The 20918-nt window shown below is 51.3% G+C and overlaps 4 protein-coding genes across 5 annotated transcripts; 3 read left to right on the forward strand and 1 right to left on the reverse strand.

Moving 5' to 3' along the window:
- Nucleotides 1-6941: 6941 nt before the first annotated feature.
- PV10_03462 (uncharacterized protein) lies at nucleotides 6942-10563 on the reverse strand. The gene is made up of 2 exons (XM_016367913.1): nucleotides 10177-10563; nucleotides 6942-10122 (listed from the first exon to the last, which is right to left on the reverse strand). Exons 1-2 carry the CDS (start codon nucleotides 10371-10373, stop codon nucleotides 7227-7229), a joined length of 3093 nt encoding a protein of 1030 aa, XP_016227431.1. The 5' UTR covers nucleotides 10374-10563; the 3' UTR covers nucleotides 6942-7226.
- Nucleotides 10564-11255: 692 nt separating this feature from the next.
- Nucleotides 11256-13556, forward strand: PV10_03463 (uncharacterized protein). Its single transcript, XM_016367914.1, has one exon. The coding sequence runs from the start codon at nucleotides 11472-11474 to the stop codon at nucleotides 12993-12995; it is 1524 nt and encodes a 507-aa protein (XP_016227432.1). The 5' UTR covers nucleotides 11256-11471; the 3' UTR covers nucleotides 12996-13556.
- A 505-nt stretch (nucleotides 13557-14061) lies between these two features.
- On the forward strand, nucleotides 14062-15805 carry PV10_03464 (the record flags this gene model as incomplete). 2 transcript variants are annotated; one of them, XM_016367915.1, is made up of 3 exons in its annotated part: nucleotides 14062-14184; nucleotides 14242-14983; nucleotides 15044-15805. In XM_016367915.1, the coding sequence occupies 3 exons, from the start codon at nucleotides 14098-14100 to the stop codon at nucleotides 15364-15366; spliced, it is 1152 nt and encodes a 383-aa protein (XP_016227433.1). In that variant the 3' UTR covers nucleotides 15367-15805. The 2 variants fall into 2 exon arrangements, with proteins under 2 accessions (XP_016227433.1, XP_016227434.1); XM_016367916.1 differs by having other exon boundaries at nucleotides 14098-14184; nucleotides 14242-15287; nucleotides 15346-15805.
- A 1799-nt stretch (nucleotides 15806-17604) lies between these two features.
- Nucleotides 17605-20754, forward strand: PV10_03465 (uncharacterized protein). Its single transcript, XM_016367917.1, has one exon. The coding sequence runs from the start codon at nucleotides 17799-17801 to the stop codon at nucleotides 19518-19520; it is 1722 nt and encodes a 573-aa protein (XP_016227435.1). The 5' UTR covers nucleotides 17605-17798; the 3' UTR covers nucleotides 19521-20754.
- Nucleotides 20755-20918: the final 164 nt, after the last annotated feature.

The following is a 20918-nucleotide window of genomic DNA, read 5'->3' on the forward strand; positions in this document are numbered from 1 at the left end:
AAGACCTTGACGGTGGGAGCGTTCTGACCTCCAACAAAGTACAGGGGAATTTGAGAGCCTGACAGATACAAGGTCAGCTTTTTACATCCTTGTGGTAAATCCAGCAAATGTATCCTACCGACGTAGACACCACACAGTGAAATGACAGCGATGACTTGTTTCCAAGTCCAATTGACGCGACCATCAGAATCGTCGCCTTTGGCGGCACGGTTTTTCTCGTTCTCAATATGGATTGTATCTTCCTGGTGAGATACCTGTGATGAGTCGACCGCCTCAGGGTCATGGGCAGCCACAGGGCTCTTCTCCTCTGTCATTGAGCCCATGGTCGTCTAAAAAATTTCGAACCTGATTGGCTTAGTTGTTACTTTTTCGAGGCGAGATCTGTAGAAGATGTCGAGGACCCGAACACATTCGCTAAGAGTAAAACGTGGGAATCTGATGCTATATAGCAATAATAATCATAATCATAATAAATAAGCAACACAGGGTCCACATTCTCCTCTAACCTCGTGGGCGGCTACCTAGCCCTGACGGGGTTTCCCCATGGGCAATTGTGATGTCTCCGCCATCTCAGGATCTTGGGATATCCGGTTCTGGACCGCGTGGTATTTGGCTGGCCTAAAAGCTTTGATCGGAATGTCTGACTCGTTGTTGAACAGTTCAAGCTACGTTTGACAAAGACAGGGAGCTGACAGAGATATTGATTACTGTCCCCTACGGCCATCTATGACTGTATTTGGAAGAGCATATTCCGAACGGACCACTCAGCGTACAGGCCTCCACATCAAGACCCACTTGTGCCCACTACTCCGTATACCAATTCGCCGTCTCGGTTTGTACGAGCGGTTGTGGGTGCCCGCAGAGGGCGCCCTTACCCCAAACCCGCCGCTGACTGTCCCCAAATACATCGGTGGAAATCTGGAGTCGATGGTCACGGGAAAGGAACACGACCGAACCCCGGTTTCCGTCAAGTTCAACACATTTCTACTTGGCTTGGGTGGTCCTATTATGTTCATAAACTAGGGTCTAGCTCCGGGGTCAAGACAACCTGTTCCATCCGCACAGCAAGAGTCTGGACCTAAAGCAACCATGTCAGAGTTTCAGGGCAAGAACATTGTAGTGACCGGTGCGGCTTCTGGGATTGGTCTAGCCGTCACTCTGTATTTGGCAGAGAGAGGTGCCACGGTCTGGGTCAACGACATCTCTCCTAGCCCTCCCAAAGAGCTCCAATCTTGGGTTGACCAGAAAAAAGTCCACTTCCAAGGTTCAGTCGATGTGGCGGATCGAGTAGCTGCCCGGAAGTTCATCGACGACGTCGTCAGCAAAGCTGGTCGTTTGGACGGTCTGGTCAACAATGCTGGTATAGGGCTCCTCGAAGGTCCTATTGCGTCCGATGATGCATACGACAGGATGATCAACGTCAACATCGGAGGTGTCTGGTTCTATGGTACTGCTGCCCTGAAAGTTATGCAGAAGCAAGAACCTCTTGGGCGCTGGAAAACTCGCGGCAGCATTGTCAATATTGCCAGCGGAGCTGGTATGAGAGGTGTTGGGGGTCTGGCAGTCTATTGTGCTACCAAACATGCCGTCATCGGTCTATCTAGGTCATGGCAGGAGGACTTTGGTCAATATGGTATCAGGACGAACTCGGTGGCACCAGGTACGCAGGACGTTTGTTCGTTAATTCATTCAGTCACATGATTAATGTGGAAATAGGAACAACTGCTACTGCGGCCTTTAAAAAGCGAGTGCAAGACGAGCCTGGCTTCCTCGAGAGTATGCCGTCGTCTGCTCTCCGCAGACACGCTGAGCCGGAGGAAATTGCAGCCTCCGTTGCATTTCTCCTGTCGGACGCATCTAGTTATGTAGCAGGCGGAGTCTTACAGGTTCATGGCGGCCACATTTAGAGTCTGAAATCACAGGTCATCTGCTCTGGCGATCGACGAGAGCCGTGTTCTGTACAGAGCACGACGTTAGAAAATGGTGGGGAGTTTATGTCCTGGCTCAGAGAAATTCTACATTGCCAGCCTTGTATAGCACAGTATAACCCATTGAGTTTCCTCTATACAAGCCTCGTCAGCGAGGGTCCTCCTTTGACTCCATTATTCGGCCTAGGCCGTGTCACTATCGAGATTGATTAATCACCCGTATATATTTACTTCACGCCCCTCGGCTGAAGATTGCCGGCTCCGCGGCCCCCAGGGAACACTAACACTTGGCTTACTGTCCCCCACACCAACACTTTCCCGGGGTTCAAAGGCGGCCCAGTGTGTGAGTGAGTAGTAGACCATTACTTGCCCCGTGCGCCGCGGGTCGGACTCTGGGCAGAACAGATGCAAGAGCGGATACTTCGGTGGTGCCACATCACAAGTCCGATCAACAAGAGCCATATTGGACCTCTAAAAAGGAGACCAGGTCATAAACAGAACCAAGGACATGGCAACCGGATCCAATAGAGGTTTACATGATTCATCTTTTTTGTCGCTTTAGAGTTCGACATTCAACTAGCGAGGTAGAACTGTAAGCATGATTTCCCGACCAACAGACGACTACGAGGTCCTCGACCAGTACCATTCTCAACCACGCCGATTGAAAATTGTCCACGTCGGCGCAGGTGCCTCGGGACTTTTACTTGCGTACAAAGCCCGTCGACAATTACGAAACTATGAGCTGATCTGCTACGAGAAGTGAGCATGGTATCGTCGAAAGGTCTGAACTTCGTGGACTGACCATTGCACCAGGAACCCTACCATCGGCGGAACGTGGTGGGAGAACAGGTACCCAGGCTGTGCCTGCGACATCCCAGCTCACACCTACACCTATACCTTCCAGCCCAAGACAGACTGGTCCGGCTTCTACTCATACTCAGACGAAATCCAAAGTTATTTCGAGAACTTTTATAAGCAGCATGAGCTGTCCCCGTTTGTCCGCCTGAATACTGAAGTGCTCAGTGCGAAATGGGATGACGCCGCTTGTGAATGTGAGAGTGCTTCCAAGCGAGCCGTGAGAGCCATTCGCATTGCTGACTTGGTTTGTAACAGGGGAAATTGAGCTTAAAAAGGACGAAGAACGTTTCACCGATCGATGCCATGTCTTGATCAACGGCTCAGGAGTCGTCAACAAGTGGAAATGTCAGATAAGGTCGGGCCCTTTCTTGAAAGCACTGCTGATCATTCATCAGGGCCTGCAATCGAGGGCATCTCCTCATACAAAGGAACCTTGTCACACAGCGCAAACTGGGATACCTCAATCGACTGGAAAGGCAAGAAAGTCGCTGTAATCGGCACTGGATCAAGTTCCATTCAGATGGTACCACATCTTGCCGATGGTGAGTCTCATTTTGCAACCAGCGTCTTCACCAAGCCCCTCCGTCTAATCAGCGTTGCAGGAGCCAAGGAGCTGACGGTCTTTGCTCGAAACCCAACATACATAGCGCCTCAGGTGGCTTCTGACGAGCAAAAGGTCGACCCCAATGGCCAAGTGCCAGGCCCCGCTAGCAAGCACCATTACATTGAGGCCGAAAAGGAGAAATTCCGCAACGACCCAGAGTTCCACCTAGTATATCGCAAAAAGCTTGAATCGGCGCTGACCGAGATGTTCCCACTATTTTTACGGGGAACCGCATTGAACCAGCATGCGCGTAAGGCATTTCGAGAGAGCATGCTGGAGAAATTGGGACCTGGCCACGATGAGCTCAAGAAACGAATGATCCCAGACTGGTCGCCGGGATGTCGAAGACTAACGCCCGGTGAAGGGTACCTCGAAACACTAGCCCAGGACCACGTCAAGGTAATTCACGACGAGATCGTCCGTTTCACAGAGAATGGGCTCGTGACCGCCACCGGCGAAGAGTTGGACTTTGATATCATCGCATGCGCAACTGGCTTCAGCATTGCGTACACACCTCATTTTGCCATCTCAGGCCGCGACGGAGTCCTTATGCAGGAAGAGTGGAAGGAAACCCCCAACATCTACCTGAGCATCACCGCGCCTAAATTTCCCAATTATTTCGTGGTCAACGGGCCAACAGGCAATTGGGGCCAAGGGTGTGCTCTGCCATCGGTAAGCAAGGAAATTCCATCAGTGAGATACAGAGTAATCGTACTGACAATCTTCGTAGCACGAAGTCCAACTCGAGTACGCACTCCAATGCATCAATAAAATGCAGAGTGAGAAGATCTTGTCGATGGAGCCGCAACAGTCGCCCACGACACAGATCAATGCACATCTAGACGCCTGGCACCGGAAGTACAGCGTGTGGGCGGAGGACTGTCGCTCATGGTATAAGGACAATAAGCCTCACGGCCGTGTCTATGTTTGGCCTGGCAGCATGTTGCACCATTTGAAAACATTGCGTACTCCTCGGTATGAGCATTACAAGCTCCGCTATGATCAGGACAATATCTGGGCGTTCCTAGGGAATGGGAGAACCGATCTGGAGATGGAGCGAGAGAAAGGTGCAGAGGTTGATTTGGCACCATACATCCGTAATGAGGATACGCCATGGTCGTTGGACCTGCCACTAGTGTAGACCGACAATGCACTCGAATGAAGTAGGGATGACACATTCATATGATACTATATAAATCAGCAAATAAAACAAGCAAGGGTCGTGCCTTGACAATTCGCAGAAAACGATCACACAATTGGTTATATGATATCGACGGGAACCCACTGGCATCGCAGCCTAGACATATGTATTTACACTCTGATGCCTCTTGTAGCCCCGAGACGATTTAAGCCGGCATTCTGGTAGCAACTCAACGCGATACTATCGAGTGGAAGTGGGTGGCCCCATTTGACGCGATTGGCCGATCGGAGTGGCAAGCTTTGGTCGATAAGTGGGCTAGGCTCGTAGAGGTGGGGATATTTGACGAAGAGGCTTTTGTCAAGCAAAAAGTGATCGCCAGGCTGCTTGAAATTGAGGTGGGAATAAAGGGCGGCAATGTATTCTCGCGAATGGAGCAGCGCATGAAGATTGGGGGCCGGCAAGGTTTTGTGGGGGGGCTGCGGCTGAGTATCTTTGGCGCTGGTCGCAGAAGAGGAAGAATGGTACGAATGGTCATCATGATCATGGTCCGATGTTGGTGACCATTCAGTGCTGCTTTCGTAGGCGTAGATAACATCGAGGACACTGAAATTAACGGCCAATGGACCAGCATCAACGACCAAGTCGGAGAGATCTGCTTGGACAACGTATGCTTCTCCAATATCGCCACAAATTTGATCGAGAGCGGGATCCGAGGAATGATACTGAATCATTTTGTCTCGTAGAAATGGGAATATGCACCAGTCTATCACGGCCGGATGAGGGACTGCAATTTGTAATGGGGTTGGACGTAGACATGCTGGAATGGCTGTGTACGTCTCGGTGCTCGGGGCCAAGCGCCAGGCAGTGAGTCTGGATAGGGCAGCGTTGCCGTCGGTGTGCTTCATCCATGGGCCCATGCTGTGCCAGTAGAGATCGGAGAATGTTGCGATCATGGAGGAAATGATCTCGAAGAGGCTGTGATGGTTAGCTGGCTTGAGAATTGCCACTAGGGTTCGGAATCTGCTCAGGGTCTCTGGCAAGGAGAACTGGACGTACCTGTCACAATCCAGGGTTACCTGATTATTCAGATAGCGGGTTACCACACAGAACTCGTAAGCATTAATGTGGTCCGAGTACTTGGACACCGGTGACAGTGGTGTCGCTCGGACACTCTTTAATAAAGGAAACATATGCGCAGAACCGGCAAATTGTTTGGTGAGGCCCATTGACTGAGAATGGTCTAGGCTCTGGGAAAGAGGGGATTTCTTGTTGCGCAATGAAATACTCATATCAGTATTGTATTCTCCTTCATTTGGTAGGGACCAAGGCAGTGGCGTGGTTGTTAGCTGATCTAAAATAGATTGGTCTGGATTCGTTGTCAATGATGGTATGTTAAGAGTATCGATCTGAGGTGGATCAGAATCTTCGAAGACTTCAACGAGATTTTGGTCGGAATTCTCGTGATTGGCGTCCAAGGGTGGGAAGTCAACTACCGATGGATCCAGGGGAAGCATGGAAGGCGAAGTTGTGGGTGACAAATCCAGCGCCGTGGTGTCGGCTTCAGAGGATGGGGGATGTACATCTTGGGAGGAGGGTACAGGGGAGAGAGCACTAGACTCGTCCCCCAAGGAATCGACTATCTGGGCCAAGGTTGCCTGATGACTCTTGAGGCGGTTTTGGCAAATCTGCAAACGACTTCGAAGTCTCTGGTTTTCCTCCTTGAGAGCCTTGTTCCGAGCACTTTCCGAGGCAGAGAATTGTTCGAGTTGGGCCCTGAGGCTGTTCAACTCAGAGCTCTGTCTTGCTCGAAAGGCTTGCTGCGAAAGACGATTGCGGATTTTTCTGGTAGAGTCAGCGGTGTATCAAAAGAGGTGTCATTGACAGCCTTACCGTCTTTCAGCGGCCGTAGGAGGTTTTGTACAGGACGTATCATCCGAAGAAGGAGGTGGCTTGCTTTTGGCTCCATTCGCCATGGCTAGGAGGAAAGTGTGGGTGCTGATTGAGATCTGAGGTCGTCTTCATAAGATTTCTGAGAGAACATGGTTCAGTGTGCAAAAGGGCAAAAGGCTGTTGAGTGAGTGATTGAAGGACGACGTTGGACTGTTGGAATGCCCAGAGAAGAATGGGAAAAGAACGCGGATGGTCGTTGTTGGTCTGGGGTTGGTGCGGGTGCGGGACTCTAAGTTAGGCAGTCGCCACCCACTCGCCCACGCGGGATGCACCTTCCAACTTAACAGGGTGGAGACGAGCGGAGATGTGTGGAGCAATGGTCACGTGTCAATACACGAGTCAGAAACTGCAACTCACTTCTCTAGGTCTGCTTTTCAACCTCGGCAGAATACATGAACGACAACGACAATGACGATTCAGCTTCTTAGTATGCGTTGAAGAACAGTACGATGGACCGGGGCAAGAGGTGGAGACATCAGAATTACACCTACACCTAGCAAAGTGGTACGCAACTCTCTCCACTTGTGAACAACACAACTGCCCTGCCAGCGACTATGACTGAGCACAATTCGAATCCCTTCACAACCGGCTCCTGACAAAATCCATATCCTGTCATGCCAGACATTGACAGCAAGCGAATCAATAGCAGACCGTCCCAACTCCCAACACGGTCCAGAGCCTGACCGGGCTCCAGAGACTTCCAAATCAGACCCACAAACACCCTCAATGCTTTTGCACATTCTGTCTACCGCCAAACTGCCTTTCCAGAAGGCATCAGACTGCCTCGAGATCCTGAATGCAAATGTCCATGCGATGCTGCTATTGAGCTCAGTCTCGCGGTCCGATCATTGCCACTAGGGGTAGATCGGACGTCCATCCCGCTCAGCGTGGTCCTCCTAGCACCATTCATACTCATACTCTTGCCGTGGCTGACAACCCCTTGCACGTGTGGGCTCAATACTCCGACTTTCCAATCGTTTTCCTTGTCTGTCTTGCCGTGTACCATTCGACGAACATGTCCTGGTCCAAACAAGTGCTCATTGGTCGGGGACACCGAGATGCCTGTTGCGGCCGTAGGCGAGCGACGACGCTGTGTTCTGGCATTGTTAATCCCAGATCGTCGGAATGAGCTCGATCGTCGGACAGCGTCTCGAATGCAAATGACCTCTTCGCTGTCCTTTCGTTCTCGATTTTCAGTATCGGATCCCGAAGCTGCTGATGATTCCGCATTGTCTCCTTCGACACACGACTTGGACTCGATTTTGTTCGAACTCACTGGCGTCAGGGAGCCTCTGTTAGAGGACTGACTAGGGTTGAGTTCTCTGAGGGGTGACACCTCACTGTCTGAGGATGATGAAAGTGGGGTCATTCTCGGTGGTGGCATCTTTGACGAATACGGCGAACCATCGTATTTCTTAGATAGAAATCCGGCCTGAAATCGGCTGCCTTGCGAAGTGAGACTGATACTGGGCTCTGGCGGAGGGAGGACGGGAGAAGAATCGGGTGATGTCGTTTGGAGTTGGGCCAGTGACGCTGCAAGATCAGACACCTGGGGCAGTGTGATCTCTAGAGTTGACTCTTCAGGTGGCGATGAGTGGAACTTCTGCGGTGTCTTCTCGAACTCGGCCAAAGCACCGTCTTCGGTATCGTCCTTCCATCGTACAGCTCGTCTAACATTCTTGACAGGCGACTTTCTCTTCTTGGGGGTGAAAGAGACGGAGTGGCCTTTCTTCACTGGTCCAACCATACCCCGTCTTCGTGGAGATGGCCGCAGAGGAGAGCCTGAAACATGAGGAGGGGCGACTGCTGGCGCCTTGGGCCGTGTGGGACTGATATCGAGGATCGAGGTATTGAAAGTCTGCTTGCGGCGTTTGGGAGTGCCGGCTTTGCTTGGGGCAGATGACTCAGCAGGGGCCAGACTACCGTCTGGTTTGACCACATACGAGGCAGCACCACTGGCCGAAGCCAGCATTTTGCCCAGAATCTGATTGGCAGCCTCTACGGCTTCGTCGACGCTCATCTTGTTCAGGCTGTCAATCGCGGAAATGGTCTCAAAGTGGGCATGCAAAAGGACTTGAATGGTCGGCGCATCGCCAGACTTGTCCTGCTCCGACACAGTTGCTAGAGCCTCTCTCTCGGCTGTGGTCTTGAGCAATTCGACTTCACGTCGAAGTGTCTCGGAATCCATCATGTCGCTGGTGTCAACCTCTTTCAGTTGCCGTAGGCTGTGATCCAACGCGCTGTTCATACCTCTGTCCCAGGCACTCTTGATAATCTTTTGCTGGCAATGATGCCGACCAGTTTCGAGTTCCACCATGATTCCACGCGCAGTCTTCTTGATAACTTGCATATTTGGCAATGGGTCCTCGTCTTCTGTTGACTCACACACGGCCTCGAATGCTGCAATCCACGACGCGAGCATTGCAATTCTTCGGCCAATCTGTCTGAGCTTCAACATGTTGTTGGTCCGTTCCTGTCGTTCGGTTGCAGAATTGTCATACGCTGCCCGCACTCTCTGGATCCCTTCTCGAGTGATGACCTCCTTCTTCTCATTCTGCTTTTTGAATTTGGCAAATGCCAGGGCTTCGTAGTCCTTTTGCTGAGCCTTGAGCTCGTTGATCAAGGTCATCTGCTCATCAATCTTGACCAGGAAGTCCTTGACGTGCCGATTGACATTGTATACGTTCCGAGTGACCTTGGTCTGGATGTTTTTGGCTCGATTGGCATATCGAAGGGTATTCTGGGTTTCGTCAAAGTGGGTGCTGGAGGGACTGACGCAAACAATCATGACCGTCTTGCAATTGCCACCCAAGGAGAATTTCAACAATCTCGTCAATTTCGAATTCCGGTACGGCACGTGATTGCGTTTGCGTGGGTCGCACAAGGCGTTTATGCAGCTTCCAAGTGCCAGGAGAGATTTGTTGATATTGGCACCCTCCAACAGTCTCTCCCCTCGATTCTTGGTGGCACTCGCGCGTTCACTGCCTGCCAAGTCAATGATGCTCAGCGTTGCCATGGTGTGTGGTTCCTCCACGCTGGCGTTACGATCTTTGGACGCTACATTGATTTGAAGGACAGCGTGTGAGCGGGAAGAGGTTGCGTTGGCCTCGGTGGGTGACATTGTCCGCAGTTCGTTGCCTTGCATGATGATATCCATGACTTCTTGTACGTTCTGAGGGTGATGAGTGGTGAGACCTGCCACCGAAACAGCTTGGTTGGCATCCTCACGTAACATCAATCCAGTTTTGGAGTTGTTGGGGGCCAGCAGATCTCGGATGGTCTCGTTGTAGATTTCCAGATACGACAGAGAGATCTCGGTCACTTTGTCCGTAGACGATTCACTCACTCTTTCGAATAAGTCCTGCATGGTCAGAAATATGACGCCCGGCTGCTGGACCGTTCCAGTGATGGTATGAGTCTTGCCGCAGCCAGTTGCACCATAGGCAAAGACAGTCGCATTGTATCCATCCAAAACACTGTCCAGCAGTGGCTTGGCCGAGGCCTCGTAAACTTCTGCCTGGGAGGCATTTTCATCAAAGATTCTATCGAATCCGAATGTCTGGTCTTTGACTCGCTTTCCTGATGGGACTACCGATCGAGAGAACTTCTGCACGGGATTATCTTCGGGAGGATCAAATACACTAGTAGTAATGTTAGCGGGCAAGACTGGTGAGTTACTGATTGGAGACACGTACAGGCATTTGTCGTCGACCACTTTGATGACGGATCGAATGCCCTTTTGGCTGAGTTTCGGGGCAGGTGCTGCGGCAAGAGAACCGTCTCCAAGAAATATGGTGGTATCGTCGCACTTGGTGAGCTGAGCTGCTTCTCTGATGGTGAATGGACGGACTCGAACAGTGACTGAGATTGATGAAGCGCCGGGCGCCACCATCTTGAAGATCTGTGTGGCTGCAGTCTCCGTAGAATGAATCAAGACTGACGGGGATACATGAGATAAACAGACAAAACGAGAGTCCTGGTAGTGGTCAAGAAAGACACAAGTCAAAACAGAGTCACAGTTAGAGGTTGATAGAATGGGACTCGATGTCAATATCTTCAAAGCATCAGTCGTAGAATGTGGTCATCGAAGCAGAGCACTCGTCTGTAAATTGAGTGTAATTGATCATGTCAGGGTCTGTGAAGGGACAAACATATAGCGCTAACCATTCTTGGACAAGTGTAGTATCACCACAGCAACGACGGACAGCATCATTCAACCTCCAGATTCAGACATTCTATCAACCACCATGGTCCTTGAATGTCTGTGCAGCTGAGCTGATCCTGCATGCATGTTTCATGATAATGCGGTTCAGTTGAGTAGACTTCATGTGTTATCTGCATCATCAACACTTGACGGCGCATGTGCAGATGTCTGGCACCTAGCAACGAACCCCTTCACAATGACAACAAGAACCTGCAAGTTGTCCAAGCCGGAATTTCCCACATCAAATCCTTAGGTGTATGCTGATTCGATTTATTGTACTAACGGCTATCGTCATCTTATTGATTATATCACAGAAGTGTAGTGTTGCGGAAGACAGCCGCGAGATAACCCTAGAGAAGGTCTGAGAGGCGTCGGAAAGTTCTAGCCGATGTCTTGTCGGCGCAGCCTGCCGAAAACAGCCAGAACAGCATACGTGATTGGCCATCTGGTCCTGTGACCTCACGCTTAGACACGGCTTCTCCTCATCATGATTACGACCAAGGACGATAGGCAGGTCGATCCCAAGGCCAACTCGCCCATGATAACGTTACAGGTTCGTGCCACCTCCAACACACTTGAGGTCGATATGGGTCCCGCTTTCCGGTGTTCATGTCACGGTCCTAGCGGGTTCTCTTTATCAGAGACGCCCCTCGGCCGAACCGATGATGACAGCCAGCATGATCCACTTCCCGATCTCTTTGTTATATCACCCCCAGTTACCCAACTCTACAACTCATTCTCGTCCAAGAGTGACGATACCCCTCGAGCGAAACCATAAGTCTCGACATGGACAGATCGTTGTATACAAAACAATTACCACGGTTACGGAGTCAAAGTCTCCTCGGGCCCTCAACTCTTGTCCTCTCCATCCTCGCTGCCTCCAGCACCCCATCGACGCCATGGAGTAAACATGAGCCATGCAGACGCCCTTGTCAACGCCGCGCCATCCACACACGTCGCAAAATCTCGTCCTCAAGCTATGAATTGCCTGCAAAGGCCCACTTTGAGCTCACCCCTTCAGAAGCCCCCAGTTCGAGACCGTTGTCATGTCTGTCTCTGACCACCTTGATCCGCTCTTATGCCATTACTTCAGTCTCTTCGATCCCTTTTCTCCTTCGACCGTCGCTAGTTGCCCTTGACTTCCTCGCCCACACCAAATCGCCCATCTTCAGCCCCAACTACAATCCAGTACTCCACTTTCTCCTCAAACGGACCTTCTACGCCCAGTTCTGTGCAGGAGAGACACCTGAAGAGGTGAGGAAAACCATCGACGACTTGAAAGAGACGGGTTACAATGGAGTCATTCTTGGCCATGCAAAGGAGGTTGTGCTTAGCAAGGAAGACGCCGCGGGCTTGGATTCATCCGCAGATCAGGGTCATCAGGCACAGATCAACGCTAAAGACATCGGCCAATGGAAACAAAACACCATCGACACGATTGATCTTGCCCAAGAAGGGGACTTTGTTGCCTTGAAATTCACCGGTGCCGGTCGGCAGGCATTGCGACATCTGAAGGCAACGATCCCATGCGCACCCGAATTCGAACAAGCCGTACATGCCATGTGTAAGCGAGCACAAAGAAAAGGAGTCAAACTCTTGTTTGACGCCGAGCAAGCATCACTGCAGGAGGGTATCGACAATTGGACCATGTATTTTGCCAAGATTTACAACAAAGATGAAGCGTTGGTATTTGGAACTTACCAGGCGTATGCAAAGAAAACACCGGGCGTCCTTGCCAGACATCTTGCTGTGGCCCTGGACAATGACTTTGTTCTTGGCGTGAAACTGGTTCGCGGAGCCTACCTGGGAAGCGACCCACGAGAGCTCTTCTGGCCAAGCGCTGAAGAAACACACTCTTGTTATAATGGCCTCGCTAAGGGAGTGATGGAACGGAAATACAACGACCGTCTCCAGCCTGTCAACGAAGGAGCAACCGAATTCCCCAGAGTCAGTCTAGTCTTAGCAACGCACAATTCCGAATCCGTCCGTCTGGCGAGAGAACTGCGAGACTTGCAGGCGACAAATGGCGAGGAGCAGATTGAGGTGGCTTATGGACAGTTGATGGGAATGGCCGACAACGTCAGCTGTGCGGTGGTACAAACGGCGCGAGAACGAAGAGGGTCTGTTCAAGCTTCCAATGTGGAGATCCCACGGGCCTACAAATACCTGGTCTGGGGCCAACTAGGCGAATGCATGAAGTATCTCCTTCGCCGTGCTCAAGAAAATAAAGACGCTGTGAGCAGAACGGTAGAAGCAAGGCGAGCATTGGGACAAGAATTGGGCATCAGACTCCAGTTTTGGCGCCGCTGATGAATCGGGGGTTTGATGATTGGATGAATGCAACTAGCCATGCTTTGCTGGGGGTGATGGACCCGTATGGAGTGCCTGAAGATGACATCTCTGGTAGGTTCATTCTGGTCCTGCTTTGCACTACTTTGAGCGTTTGTTTGCCTCTTCATATGACGGTTCTGTATGCTGGCACTGGGTCATCGCGTGGACGATTTGATTCACATTGGTTCGGTACTGGTGCGTTGCATTTCTAGGCCTGGAGCGCTTGTTACTCCTTGTTGTCGCTTCGCAGCATGGCCAGCGGAGAATAAGGTCGGCTCTCGCGAGCATAAATATCATGAACGCTTTTCTCAATTTCTTTTGGGACCAGCGACCGGTCAACAATTTCTACACTCACACGTCCACGTTATTGTTCATCTCTGCTGTTCCCTTTTCAGTTGCCATTTCTCTCTTTTTCTCTCTATTTCCCGTACTTGTGGCTTTTCAGGCGTCTGTCATCATCGCCATCGCCATCGCCATCGCCATCGTCGGCTCAAGGAATCCAAGGGTGAGAAAGAAGCGGCATGAAGAGCGGGTAGCTACCGGTAGACAAGCAGTCTCTGGGACGACCGTGGACATCGGCATTACCATTTGCCTTTCATTCTTTGTTCATTCTCATTTCATCCTTTTAGGAGTTTCGGTGTGCGTTGTTGGTTTTTCAATTTTGGGAAGTGACGCGTGAAGTCACACTTGCCTGCGCCCAATTTTACCAATTCTACCAATTCCAACGCCAACTCTACCACATTTGATCATCACGTTGTTGGATTCGGATACTGCCTCACCCTCACCCTCCACGCGTAAGCACAAACACTTGCAGACGTGTCCAGGCGTCCTCAAATCTGCCTTCACCATGGACTACCACCATCCCTTTCGCCCTCGCCCTTCCTTTCCCACCCGCCACAGTCTCAACAGTTCTTCCACGTATCCCTCATCCCCACCCTCTCTCTACCATAGTGATATAAGCAGTGAAGATTCCGAGGTTAGTCACTCCATCCCTTGTCATTGCACTCGCTCCAATCGATTCTCGGGAGTCTATGCCCTTTTCAGAAGACCATCCACTGATCAGGCACCAACGCAGGACACTATGGCTTTTGGGAGCCAGTCAGACCCCAACCATGCCGCCGATGTCATGGCGGAAGCATTGGGTCTTTTGAGTCGCGTGGTGGAGCATGTAGGTGTTTCCACTCCATTTTGGGCATGTCGTGGTGGTCCACTAATCACAATCCAGTTTCGTGACAAGGATGAAAACGAGGCGGCGAATGGAATGGCTCGCGACGCCCATTCGATGCTCAATACCTTCAATCAAACCACAGCACCATGGGACATTGGCCGATTCCATATGCACTCGACAACTCCTGCTCCTCCGGCCTCGCCCAATGCTAGTCGACCCATCATGTCTCCCTCCTCCAGACCCGTTGCTTCATCTTGGGCCGCAGTGGCTGCTACGGATGTATCCTCCAACAACCGGCTGGTCAAGTTTCGTCCCTGCGACGGCTTGAAACGTCATGTTGCAGAGGAGAATGTCCCGATGTCTCCGGCCAAAGATGAAGACATGAGATGTGTATGGATCTATGGTTGGAGCAGGACCCGACATCTGCAAAATGCCACAGATCGCATCTCGATTGGTGCCATTTTCTCCATTTGTTTTGTGCCCGAGCATGAAGCCGTGTGTATCATCTTCCAATACGCCACGTCGGCCATGCTCCTGATCGAAGAGGACATGCGGTCACAACGTGACTTGGGGGTAGGTCTGTTTGGTCCTGGGAGTGAGGTCAAGATCGGAGGGCCATATAAGGAGTCGGTTGATCTTCAACGCATGGTGACCCCAGTCAATGAACGACGACGCCTAACCTTTGCCCGCCAACAGCTCTTCACCAATGGTCTAACCAAGGATCGCTTCGTCAAAGACCTCGTCGCCATTGTGGGCGATCACAACGTCATCCTGGTGTGGTTGTTCAACACGGGAAATGGTAAGTACACACCATGCTATACGCCTTTCATCTGACCGGGTGGTGTGTGTGTGTGTCTAGCTACGGTCGTCTTCTCCGCCACCGTCATTGCCCGCCGGGTCCGCGACGAATTCCTTCAATTGGCCCGAGAGTGTGGTCCGTACCAGGATGTGTCTGTGGGCTTCTCGCACGACCCCTGCGAGCGGCCGATGAACCTCATCACTCAGATCCCCTATCCAAGCTCGGGTGCGACTCAAAGAGAGCGCAGTGACAGTGCCAAGTCCATGTCGAATGGTGGTCGAGGATACAATCCCACGGCAGCAAAGTTTGTGCCTAGTGCTACCGTCCGCCCCAGAAAGGGCACTGACAGTGATGGTTGGCAGACAGTCCAGAGGAAGCGTTGACCATTTCGCTCCAAGCCGCCCTCGACCCCAGCATCCCTCGAGGGACGTTTCATACCCTCGATACAGGTGAGAATTGACCAGCAAGCATACTACGCGAAGCGATGAGCAGATCATGGTGGAATGAGGGTCGACATTGACTTTGCATGGCCGGAACACGCTTTATTGCCACAACAACGATGCAATGGATTCGGTCACGATAGCACGGCGTATATGTCACAGGTGGACGAATGGAGAGATTGATGGATACGACAATGAAAGGCATTAAGGCCAGCTAAGAGTCAGATATCCGCTGGCCTCGGCGTGAAAGCACGATTGCATACAGATACAGGAATCATAGCGATGCCGTCCCAGCCGGCAGCATAGGGCTTAGGTAGCTCATGTCAAGTCTGCCAATGACAGCATGCAGGAGTGTGTAGATGAATGATCTTCCCACTATCAGGAGCAGCAACAACAGTAACAGCAGTAAGCTTTCTACTACCTAACTAACACCTTGTGCTTCCTGAGCACAACACACCCACAGAGAGTAGCAAAGACAGTACATAACATTGTCTTGTATCATGGCCAGCCAGCTTAAATATGCAAAACATGGCGTTTGTGCAAAGACCAACGAAAATGAAGCCAAAAATCAAAGGTCTTTGCTGGCGGAACTCGGATTCGAACCAAGGTCTTCCCCGATCCTACAGTTGTAGCAACAACGACGACAGTCTCAAGACAAATCTATCAACATGAAATCACAAGATCTCCGCGGGACAACCGTGGATTGGTATGGTCTTGTATAAACAGTGGTCTTCAGATCCTCAAGAGAACTTTCTGTGGTGGGAGGGGGATATGCTAACCTCTGCACTATACCGCCTGGCTTTCTGGAGACCTGCTTGATTGTTGAAGGTGAATTCGGTGGTTGATTTGATGAAGGGCAGGATTTTCCGGCGTGACCAACGTGACCAGCAGCGTGATAGATAACGAAGAAGAGGGAGGGCATCAGGCGGCCAACGGCTGGTTGCTGAAGAGGTCGGGTAGGTACATTGGGTAATCTGGCAAGAGTGGATTGCCTGGGTCTCTGGGATTATAGGAAACCAAAAGGACAAGCTGGAAGAAAAGTAAACAAGAGAATGAATTGATGATGGTGTTGCTGAGGGCGCAGTTAGATGTGATTAGGACATGAGGAAGCGACAACGAGGGCTGGCCGTTCTTGCCTGGTAAGCATTCAGTCAGTCGCTCTTACCTGGTGAAACGACTCCCTGGCGACCTCCTTCCTTTGCTGCCAACCCGACACATCCAACGACTCAAAAATATCTTTCTCTCCTTCTCTCCTTCTCTCTTTCTGTCTTGTTAACAGTTTCATCTCTTCCAGCTGAATCTCATTTCACTCAATCCAATCACTGACTGTCCTGGCCTGCTGGTGCTCGGGTGGCAAGTGACAGGGTCCCAAAAGCATCTTGCCAATGACACACATACTCTCATCATGAGAGCAATTTCTTTGTTTTCGCTGTCACTTTCGGTCCTTCTCACGTTGCATCCATTCATCATCACACGTTTGATGATGTGTATGTCGCTCAAACACGTCTGTGCCTGTTAAGGCCTCGCCAAAATCCATGTCGTTGATTACCTTCAGCTTGATTCATCGTTGCATCTTGGCAAAAAAGACTATTGTTTCTCGTCGTGCAGCCTCAACCCATCATTGAGCAAAGGCATCTGAAAAGTGCGTAACATCAGATCATGTATGTCAAACCCAAGACCTGTCAGGCTCTCACACGCGGCCTAAGGGGCTGAGAATCTCCGCACCAGCCATCAACCTCTGGTGCCTATAACAGCAGCGGGCAAAATTCGGAAGGTCATCAAGCTTTTCATTAGGCCTCAACCACAGCTGGTCAATGCCCTTGGCGCTGGCCCTGGAGGCATCGCCACTGGTTTCGTCTCTAAGCGAGCTTCTCTCACTGGCCATACCCACGATTTAGGCTTTCACTGCCTCCCCATCGCTTCCTCTCATTTCTCGTTACGAACTGAGGCGTACGATGCACCTGAACGACCTGGCGCTATGCGGGCGAATAGTACGATTATTACTCGTGTGCGTAGGCGGATCCTTACCGGTCGGGTCGAATCCGCAAAACCCCGCGACTTGACACAAGGCCGAGGGATCAACGTCCACTTTTTCCACTCCAGTCTGGGGTCGATCAGATCAAGGCAAGCAGCCCTTCCACACCCAGACTTGGCTTAGTGGCCATGTCGTTCCTCATTTTGCCTACACCGTCCACCCGGGTCTCCCCCAGCTTTGGTTCCTCACGGCGCTGCTACACCTCCGGGTGAACCTCCCTCTTCTGCGCTACTTCACCACCTCAATTCCATACACTCCTCATGGAACCGAGCCCTCGCCAAACCGCACTTCGACCGCCATCACCAACTTGACCTGACATTTGCCGCAGTCTCATTCTGACATGACCACGACCTGTTCGACATCCACAGCCATGGCTGCCCCTCATCCCTGCAACGGCCCTGACTCCAACATGGTCCCCACCGTGTCTTCCCGTCGCCTAAAGAAAAGAGAGATCGACCGTCGTTGTCAACGGCAGGCCAGGGAGAGGACCAAAAGTCGTATTGCCTACCTTGAAGGCCTAGTTGAAGATTTCAGACGACAGGATTCCAGTGGCCAGGTTGCTACTCTGATGAGACAGCTGCACGAAGTTGAAGCCGAAAGAGACACCATGTCCAAAACCTTGAAGGACATTCAAAAAGCCATGGACATCATCAAACCCATCAACTCCCACCTCCCTCCACCACCTAGAGACCTTCCCTTCCATGACCAAGCCCACTCATTCTACGAAGCCATTGAGGAAGAAGAGGACCAGAAGCCTAGCATCCAGTCCCTTTCTCGAGACCTGTCCTCCACCACCTCACAAACCACTCGCCTGGATCATCAGTCCGACTCGGGCGAGCCATCGTATTTTGAGCTGGCCAATTTTGACCCGACTCCTCCAGCAACAGCTCAATCTCCCGAAGCCATGTTGCGCGTCGAAGACCAAAGCCCCCGGTCAACAAGTCAAACTGTCAAGTCCGTTACTGAACTCGAGATATTACCTTCCAATTATGCCAATTCCTGGGCTCACTCCGGTCGCAATTGTACATGTAACCAGGGCCATGGAGACGACCGTGTACCTGGTCAAAAGGCTGTATGGCGGGGCAGCTATTGGAGGTACGCTAATGAAGTGTTGGGTGAACGTTTTGAGTGGAACGACCTTGTTCACCCAACTTCCGATGCGATCAGTCACGACGTCCCAGTACGCGCCATCCTTGAAGGATGGAAATCCGTTGAAAAAAGAGGTCCTCTGCATCCGACCTGGAATGTCCTCAAACGCATCGACCAGATTCTATTTCATAGATGTCCACCCGCTGAACGCCTCGCCATTCTTCGAGCCATGCACACTCTGCTACAATTCCACTTGGAAACTTCATCCGAGCGTTACTCTCGCCTGCCACCATGGTACCTCCGAAGGCCATCCCAAAAGATCGCCCATTCGTATGCCATCGACTTCTTTGCTTGGCCTGGTATCCGCGAGCGCTTCATCTTCGGCGAGCACGACTATTGTGCCAACGAGTTCTGGGATTTGTTTGCCACCAATTTGCATGTTATGTGGCCCTATGAGTTTCGCGATTGCTACACCCGAGAAGTTGACACCGGTCTTTACAAGATTTCTCCCCAGTTCGAACAACGACTTCGCGACATCAAATCCTGGACTATGGGGCCCGATATGTTTGGACGATTTCCTGAACTTCAAAATGACATGCCTGCTTTCAACACGATCCCCCCAAACATGGCCAACAAGCGGCCCTTGCGCATGATCGAAGCTTCACAATCCCCAACACAGCCGCAGGAAGAAAAGAACGTCCAGAAGAAAAGGACTAAATCGCAGGTCAAATCTTCTTCACGAACCCAAAACCACATCCCGGAGCAGGTTCAACGTCCTCAGACACATCAGTACAACTTTCAACCTCCGCTCCAGCAGGTTACACAGCCGCCAAACTTGTTCCAATTCAACTTTGGCGACTTTGCGCCAACATCGACACTCGACGCATTTGCTTGCGGTGCCATCAACGAAGCAGACTTTGCTGCCATGTATCATCCTGAAGACCTCGAAGGCTACCCAAACATAACTTTTTGATTCTAAATGACATGGCACAAATATCCCAGCACAACAAGAACTGTTGTGTTGTTACGCCCCATTGTCTTGACGCCTGGTCTTCAATACTGCAACGTCAGACACCTTCACGACTGAGCACAAACAAACGCAATCGGCATATCCTGTTGTGTCAGATGCCGCTTCTCCAACACCATGGCTACCAAGGATACAGTCACCGCTAAGGCTCCAGGCTGCCGAATACATCAATAACTACTGCCTGTGGGTTGTAATTGAGCACTCAAAGTTGGACACAGGAAAATTCCTATATTCCATTCAGCGCCATTACATACATGTACCAAGGCATGTGAGGGATATAAAAAGTGTTTGCAACCAAGTGAAGCCATCGTTTGCCGTGGAGCCTGCTCGTTTGAAGAAAGTAGTGGTCGCAAAAGCAAACAGCCACACCCACCAATTTCTCTCTCATCTGAGACCACACGACACGGGTGTTAAATCAAGGCCCTCACAATGTCTTATAATCAGTGGGTAAGGTTTTGCGTTCCAACCGATACCATCCAGCTCGCACAACGACCAGCTAGCGGGCATGTCAACTCAAATTGACCACCATCATTCAATTCGATATTTGAATTGACAGCAACACTTGTTTCCGCCACATAGTACCACATGGCAGAAACAAGTCCCGAAATTTGGGGCCCAGTTGTCGCTGTGATCGTAATAATAGTGATTTTCATGGGCCTGTGTTGGATGTATCTCCGCGATGAGACTATGCCGGCGGCGGCATTCGTCCATTACCAACCAGTCAAGCGGCACGGCCAGCGACGACGACCATCACAACGAGGAAGTCCAGCGTGGCATTTGAACGACACAGAAAGCCCCCGCACGCCGAGGCTGCCACAACGACCTGAGCCGATCTACAATCCGCCGTTCAGAGAGCAGCCCGCGCGGCGGGGTATTCGCACTGCAGACGGAGGTCCCTCAGCGTTCCCTTGCGGGAACAGACAGCGTGCAGGATTGTTTGCAGGGCGGACGGGGCAAATTGCGTTTCTGGAAAGAGAGGTGCATGGAGGACGGTGGCAGGCGGTAGTTCTCGAACGACAGCCAGCAGGCCATCCCGAGCCACGCCCGAGAGTCGAGTACGCATTTCCTCGAGGACTATGAGCCCGTCTAAAACCATGCATTGATGCATCACGGGCAAGCATGTGGAGGTCAGGGATGCACCGGATGTCGCATGGCGAGGACTCGAGGTGTGGAGGAGGAGGAGGAGGAGGAGGAGGAGGTGGTGGTGGTGGTGGTGGTGGTGGTGGTGGTGGTGCAAAAGCCGAAAGGGCAATACGCAACGACCAACGATGAGATGTTCAGAAGGATCTACATGGACATTTGATAAAGTTGTTATATGCCTATCTATCTATCTTTTTGCATGTC

This window comes from Exophiala mesophila (assembly GCF_000836275.1).
Source record: "Exophiala mesophila strain CBS 40295 unplaced genomic scaffold supercont1.2, whole genome shotgun sequence".
Classification (NCBI taxonomy): Eukaryota; Fungi; Ascomycota; class Eurotiomycetes; order Chaetothyriales; family Herpotrichiellaceae; genus Exophiala; species Exophiala mesophila.